Source organism: Gorilla gorilla, chromosome 3, assembly GCF_029281585.2.
Source record: "Gorilla gorilla gorilla isolate KB3781 chromosome 3, NHGRI_mGorGor1-v2.1_pri, whole genome shotgun sequence".
Lineage (NCBI taxonomy): Eukaryota > Metazoa > Chordata > Mammalia > Primates > Hominidae > Gorilla > Gorilla gorilla.
The window spans coordinates 203,924,914-203,932,507 of record NC_073227.2 but is presented as its reverse complement, the minus strand read 5'-3'; the positions used below and the strand labels follow the sequence as shown (position 1 = coordinate 203,932,507).

Sequence of the window (7,594 nt, the reverse complement as noted above, 5' to 3'; positions counted from 1 at the left end):
GAATGGAAGTAGCTTCTCAAGGTTACTCGGGTTGTAAGAAGTGGGAGTAGGGTTCAAAGTCTGGTCCGACTCCAAGGCCGGTGCTCTTTCTCTCATGACAAACTTGATGGACAGATTGGCCACCTTCCTGACTCCTTGCCTCTGTTTCCCCATTCACAGGTCTCATCCTTACCTTGGCAGGCAGAGGAGGTGGAAGGAGGGGCAGGTAGTATCTCGGTACGGCAGACATTTGCAAATGCCATCAACCCCTCTTCTGAGGCAGCCCTGGAAGAGTCTTACCTTGACTTCTGTTTTTAATCGGGATCCCCTACCTAAGGCACACTGAAATATTAATATATTCCAGGTTATGCTCTAGACTAGACATAGATAACACGAAACCCCATAAACAAAAGGGCCAAGACAGTAGTCCTTAGGAATGTGCTGACTGTGTTCAACCAACCTGTGTGAGGCCCTCAAGGAAGGCCAATCTAGATAGGGCTGAACACATACCTAACCTCTGTATGTGTAGTAGGTGGAGAAAGATCCTCAATTATAAGCCCAAATACAAGGTATTACCAAGAGAGATTTAACACCTACAGTCACACTTGGAGTTACAAGGTGTTAATGAGAAAGACATACCAAGGAATATATTTCTCCCCCCGTTGGCCGCGTGGCTTCACTATTGGTGTAGAATATTTGAAACCTCAAGTTGTGAAACTCTGAACCAGGAGGGTTTCCTGTATTATGAATGATGTCATCTTTAAGATGAGGGACTTCCAGTGAAATGCGGGAACATTCAGGGTAATGTGTTTTCAGCAAGCAGGAGCTTGAATTTATGGCAGAGGGGAGTGTGTGAGTTGACCAAAATGGAGAACGATGAGAAGTAACTAAATTATGTATGACAGTCTTTACCGAGCAGAGGAAGGAAGAAAGCTTAATGATGTTGTGGTTGAAGGACCAGCAGCAATTGGTGATGTATGGGTTGTAGGTTGGTAAGAAGAGAAATGGATCTATGAAGACCCAAAGACTGTAGATGAGTGTGACAAAGACCAAGCGGTGGATTTGGGAGGAGGAGGGAAACCAGGGGCTCAGGATATATGACACATTTTAGCGGCAACAAGACAGCCATGTAAAGTCAACTTGACATTAAAAATCATCATCTTAATCTATGTGGCTCTTTCAAGCCTGAGTCTTATCAAGGCAAAAAAAAAAAATCTATAGTTAACGATGAAGTATTTCTCCCTTTTGCTTTCCCAGCATCCACCAAGAGCAGTACATAATTTAATTATTGAATCTACAAGCTGGACCATGAGATGAAGAATGATGTGTCTGCTGTAGTGAGAAATTAGATAGAACCAACAGTTTACTCTCATCATTCTTCCTCCGTTAGGCTAAATTAATATAGTTAACAAGCTTTTGTTTGGAATAGCAGTTCAAATCTGGGATGTGCAGATCAGAACTGATGATGATTACAGTAGCTGTTATTTATGGAGTGCTGACAGTACCCTCAAGTCCCATGAGCGAAACAGAAAGGGGTTCTTCTGTCATTCTCTGTGCTAGAACCACTCTAAGGGGCTAGACGTCTGCACAGGGTAACGAAGTTCATGAAAACCAGATTTAGTTGCTTGGGGCATACGACTCCAGAAATGTCACTGATGGTCTTTCCTATTGCCCTGTTTTTCTCATCTTTGAAACAACTGCAACAAAATGTGCACTATATAAGTAGGCGAGCATTACCAGGAGGTAACATGCAGTTGGGGTGCATGTGCGGTGATACGGGTCGAGCAGGGCGCGGCAGGCTTTAGCAAACACCTCAGGCCCTTCCGCACAATTTGAGCAGAAACTGAAAGCCTGTCAGGCGCAGCCAAATGCAAATCTAGCTTCGAGGCACTGAGCCTCGAGGCACAGCGCCCCCGCCGGACCCAGTTCCCTGCCCCATCCAGTGTGTGAAACTGTGACCCAGCCACCGGCCAAGGGTCCCCACGGGGACGCTGCGACACAGCGGGCTCACTCCAGAGACCCAAACCAGGTCTCCCCACCTCCCACCCCGCCAGTTTCACGGCACTAGATTCTTGGGCTCGTCTTTTAATCACAATCTCTATAGCCGTGTCTCTAAGCAGTTGATGGAACACGGATGGTGGGGAAAACCTCACCGCCACCACCACCATCAAACCAAGCAGCCCCCGACGGTCGTGCAGTCAGGCCCGGGAGCGCCCAACTCGCGGCCACCCAGCGCCACGCGTGACCCGGGCAGTGGGACGACCTCGGGGCGGTCTGGCACCCGGGAAGTGGTTTGTGCTCGGGCTCTGAACACCGCCGGCCGGACCGCGGGCTGCGTCACGGGGACCGGGAGGCGTACGGCGACGCGGAGCAGCGCCTTTGAGGCGTGCTACCCGCCCCCGCCGTCCCTCCCTCCCTCCCCTCAGGGCTTCGGGCCCCTCGGGCCAGCCGCCGTCCTGCGAACGCGCGGCGTCCGGGCCGCTGCCCCCTTCCGGCCCCGCCTCCTCTCCCGACTTCCTTCCTTGAGCGCGGCGGCGGCGGGGACGAGCACCGGCCTGCGCGCGGAGCCGGCACCGGATGGTGGGCGGGGGCCAGCCGTGCGGGTACGCGGCCCGCGCGCCCCTAGCCACCGCCGCGTGGCGCCGTCCAGAGCGCGGGGCGCGGGCCGGGGCCGCGGACGCTGGGGGCGCCTCGGCCGCGCTCAGCCTTTAGATCGGAGAATGCGGGCGGGGTGGGAGTGCTCGGGGTCCCCGCAGTCACTCCAGGGTCGATTTCTCGACGCGCGCCGCCGCCTGTGCGAGGCTGGGCCCCTTGGAGTGCCCCGGGAGGTGGTGCTGGGCGTCTGAACACCACATCCCTTCCTGCGCCCGTGTGTGGGTTGGGAATGCCGGGTGTAGGCCCTGGATCAGAGCTGACGGGGTTGCGAACGGCGTGGGGTGTGCCTGGGACGGTGACCGGATGTGTCTTCCTGAATCGTTGTATTCGAGCTCCAGTTCCCTCTGTTTCTACAGCTGGGCCTCAGTCCTCACAGGGCTCTAGTGGGCGTTCAGCCATGCCAGGAGAAGGCGCCCAGGGGATTAACAGGACCCTTCCCTCTCCTGCTCTTCCCTCGCCCCCCATGGCTCCCCCTCCCTCGTAGGTACTTCTCCAGCACCCCACAGCGATGATGGATGCTGGCCCTAAAGCCAGGTGGGAAACCAGGCTGATTCAGCACCTGTCTTTTCCTGTTAGGGGGGTTGCCAGGCTTCTCAGATGTGGGGCAGCGTAATCAGTGGGTGACCATGGTTCCCAGCACCCACTCCCCACTGCATCCTTGTCTTAGGCACTGCCGCCCTGCACTGTAGCATATGCCTAAATAAAGTGTGGAGCCCGAAGCAGAAGTTTTGGGAGATGCTTGCCTTCCTTTAGACCACATTCCTCTCCTTTCTCAAAATTTCTCCGTGGTACCCACCCCGTTTTTGTGTTGTCTTCCTTCGTTGCCCTTGTTTCATTCCTTTTGAAAGCGACCACTCCCCTGAAGTCCTAGGACCCCCTTCGTGGGCTCTCCCTGTCGTAGACAGCCTCTGCTTGCCCCTGGTAAACTACGTTCCAAAAACCTTGCTTTAGGAGTAGCACTTGACGTTTTCCATAGTTTCTTCTCATGTAATTCATTACTCAGAGTTGATAACTTCTGTCCCATCTGGAGTATTGAGGGGAAAAGGAAGGGAAAAATTATCTGGTTAATATCAGAGTTGGGAAGGCTTCAGATGTTTTCTTTGAATCCATCTGGCATGGATAGTAATCCTGTGTGGTTTAGGTTAAGTTACCTAAGTTCTCTGAGTCTGTGTAAGATGGGATGGCACTGTCTACCTTAGCTAGGAGTAAGGCTTGAGTGACATGATGTGTATAAACTTTAACAATGTCTGGAATCTATAGATGATCAATAAATATTTCTTTTTCCACCCTCCTCCTGTGCTGACTCCGCTTTGTAAGGGAGACAGGTAAAGGACAGAACAATTTGTAGGCTGGCATAAAAAATCCTATGAGAAAGCAGTAAATAGATGAAATATTTGGGAACTTGAAGCTATAGGTTTCAAACTCAAACTTCTGAAATAGGAAATTTCTTAAGTTTTTACTAAAGACCAGAGACTGTTTAGGGCCCATGTGCTGTGATTTCTGATTGATAAATGTAGCTGATGTTGCCCATGTTTAGAGATTTAAAGGTTCAGTGTGGTTGGGTTGAACTGGAAAGCAGACTTAACTAAAATGCTTCTCTCAACTTCTGTTTTGTCATGTTTTTCTTCTAGACCCAACATGAGTGAAGTTTCCTGCAAGAAACGGGATGACTATTTGGAATGGCCAGAGTATTTTATGGCTGTGGCCTTCTTATCAGCACAGAGAAGCAAAGATCCAAATTCCCAGGTAAATGAATTTCACAGGAGAATGCTTAGATACTCACAGGCAAAGAGATTACTGCACATGAGCAGAAAGGGGAGACTCAGTGGACGCCTGTCAACTTAAAACTGCAGGGTCGGTCTGCCTTTTGTGCTGCGTTTCTACAAGCTTAGTTCTTCCTGTGAGACAGAAAATTGTCACATGCCATTGTTAACTGCCTCTTGTGCCCCTTCTGGGACTGGGGGTGCACTTTCCTTGGCTCGTGGGCGCTGCCACAAAAAACCAGGCAAGGAGACTGACAGCTCTCAGCACCTGCAGCAGCTGTGCATCTGTTTTGAGTTCTGCAGTCCCCCTGGTTTTATTCCCTGCTTCCCCAGCGGCAGACCAGCCAGTTGCAGGCACCAAGCCTTTGGGCATGTTTCCTTCTAGGTCGGCGCCTGCATCGTGAATTCAGAAAACAAGATTGTCGGGATTGGGTACAATGGGATGCCAAATGGGTGCAGTGATGACGTATTGCCTTGGAGAAGGACAGCAGAGAATAAGCTGGACACCAAATACCCGTACGGTAGGGCAAGTTTTATGTCCCATTCTGCTTAGTGACATAGCCTGGTGAGTGCCTAATTAAGAAAGCTGGTCAGAAGGCATCATCTCCCTTTTGTCATCAACAACTGGAAAGAAAAATATCCTACTGAACTACCCCAATTTCCTGGCCTTGTCTCTTAAGTTCCAAAGAGAGCCACGGAGAGAAGCATGATAGTGGCCACACAGGCTGGCCCTGAGATCCGGGGCTCTGCTGCCTGTGCTGAGCCTGGCAGGCTTCACTGGCAACCTGCTGGCCTGCACCACACCAGAGCACTGATAGTCGGCGTCTCTGCAGAGGGTCACAGCCCCTTGCAGAGATAGCTGAGGGATGTGCATGGTGTCTCTGCAGGTTCTTTTTTTACTACTTGGAAGCAGGGTCAGCTAACCAGGGGCTGGCTCGGGCTTTGGTCTGATGAGAAGCAGGCTTCATTCAGCCCATGTGCCTGATGAGAACATCTGGCTCAAGCTCATTGCTGGCAAGCAGGAATCAAACTGTGAACTAGACATCAGGAGATGGAGGATCCAGTTGCTTCCTCCAGTTACAGGGGATGCTGCAATTTCACAGTAGGCTGTGGTCAGACCAAAAGCCAGAAGTGAGGCTGGGCATGATGGCTCACGCCTGTAATCCCAATACTTTGGGAGGTGAAGACGGGCAGATCACCTGAGGTCAGGAGTTCGAGACCAGCCTAGCCAACATGGTGAAACCCCATCTCTACTAAAAATACAAAAATTAGCTGCGCATGGTGACAGGTGCCTGTAATCCCAGCTACTCGGGAGGCTGAGGAAGGAGAATCGCTTCAACTCAGGAGGTGGAGGTTGTAGTGAGCCAAGACTGCGCCACTGTACTCCAGCCTGGGCGACAGAGCAAGACTCTGTCTCAAAAAACAAAACAAAAACAAAAAGAAACAAAAAACAAAACAAAACAAAAACAAAGAAAAGAAAAAGAAAAAGCTAGAAGTGTAGAACTGTAAACCTTTGGCTTGACTGTCTCTGGATTTTCACCTTGAAATTAGGGAAGGCTGCTTCTTAGAGTTTGTTGCCTGTCTGAGCCCCAGGGAAAATTCCTTCAGAGATTGCCTGGGAGGGTCCAGCCATAGCTTTACTTTTCTTTGCATTCCTTGGATAACATGCAACTAATGCTGGAAAAGAGGCAAATCATGCTGGGTATGCAGGTTGCTGATTTTTGTAAGGTTAGGCCCTGTATTTTATGTCTAAGAATGAACAGACTGGCGCTGTTGGAAGTGAAGGGAGAGTAAGGCCATCCAAATGGGAAAGATTGTGCCTTCAGGCCGAGGCGTGATGTACGTACGACCTTTCTTCTTTGTTGACTCTCCTGGTAGGTTTTCCTCTGGGTTTTTCTCATGAAGAATCCAAGTCAATATTTAGTCTAATTTATATATTTTTACTAATGTTCCTGGACCTCGATCATGTTAAATAAGCCCCATAAATTTCTTTCTAAATTGCCTAGGGGCAACTTCTCCATGTTTGAAAGAAAAAAGAAAGAGGTACCTGGAGGGAGAGGAGGTACCTGGAAGGAGAGGAGGAACTGAGGACTGCAAAGCAGTCTGGGTTTCCAGGGTGTGAAAAGTAGTTTAGGGATGAAGGGGACCGAATCCTCAGATCCTCGATTTAACCTCACCCCTCTCTCGTCAGAGTGGGAAGAGAGGATCGGAGTTGGGGGAGGGTAAGACTGTCTTCTCAGCACAGCTTCAGAGCTGGTGGTAGTGGATGAGTAATTAGAAAAATGCACGGACTCAGAAACTGTTTGTCATCCTGATTTTGATTCTATAAGCTTTTGATGGTAAGAAAGAAAAGTATTAGTTGTTTTTAAGTCCATGCAAAGATAATTTTTCACAGTGCAGTTCAAAGTCCCCTATAAAAATGGTGAAAGTGGAGGGTCGATATGTTAAAGATCTGCATTGAACTGTGTGACGGCCACAGTCAGTATGTCACCGAGTCTGGGCAGTGAAATATTGGCCCTGGGGCTGGACTTTGATATGGAGGAATTCTGGGGGGATGGCGGTCCGTCATACTCAAGCTGGTGCAAAAGATACCCGTGGTTGGACAGTGCGGAGGGGTCCTGGGTGAGCACTGAGTGGGCCTCCCAATGGGGCCTGTGCCTTCTTCAGTCACCCAGAGCCCCCAGCAGATCTGTAAGCAGTGACCTAGAAGCCAAGGGCCATGCAGTACATTTGCAGCACCTGCCCCACACCCCAGACTTCCCAGCTCTCCTGACTTCCCGTGTAGCTGATTTTGTTGGTTATGAGACACTGCCTTTTGTCCAAATTGAGGAGAGTACCTTTCAGAGCCCCTTTCTAGGAGGAATTTTTTTAAAAACCTGCATAGGTATTTGTCCAACTTCACTGATTGTTTTTTATTGAATAGCTCCTGAGCTCCTGGGCACTGGTTGTCTGTCTGCATTATTTTTTATTATCCATATGATACCTCTAGGTTTTCAAAGCTCTTTGCCCTTACTTATCCATTATTCATTTATATGTAGCTGTGTTAGAATGTCGACAATTTTCTTTCACGAGAGTAAGCTTGTAATTTGATGTACCATAAAAGTTGTAGAAGGTATTAAATGGTTTCTGAAAGGCATTTAGTATTACTGCCGCCATAATACAGTAAAGATGGGCTTAAAGTCTAAATGACGATGACT

The 7,594-nt window shown here is 49.6% G+C and overlaps 1 protein-coding gene across 8 annotated transcripts in view; it reads left to right on the top strand.

Moving 5' to 3' along the window:
* Nucleotides 1-2,269: 2,269 nt before the first annotated feature.
* Nucleotides 2,270-7,594, top strand: part of DCTD (dCMP deaminase) — an 80,368-nt gene continuing 75,043 nt past the window's right edge. For 2 of the 8 annotated variants that reach the window (XR_008679195.2, XM_055385130.2), the window contains exons 1-3: nucleotides 2,442-2,582; nucleotides 4,266-4,380; nucleotides 4,783-4,918. Coding sequence is in view for 7 of the 8 variants with exons in the window: in XM_055385130.2 (XP_055241105.2) it covers nucleotides 2,557-2,582; nucleotides 4,266-4,380; nucleotides 4,783-4,918 (277 nt within the window). In the remaining variant the exon portion in view is untranslated. Of the gene's footprint in view, nucleotides 3,169-4,265; nucleotides 4,381-4,782; nucleotides 4,919-7,594 lie in introns of all 8 variants that reach the window. The other 6 variants (XM_004040669.5, XM_063705651.1, XM_055385131.2 and 3 more) reach the window with 6 other exon arrangements.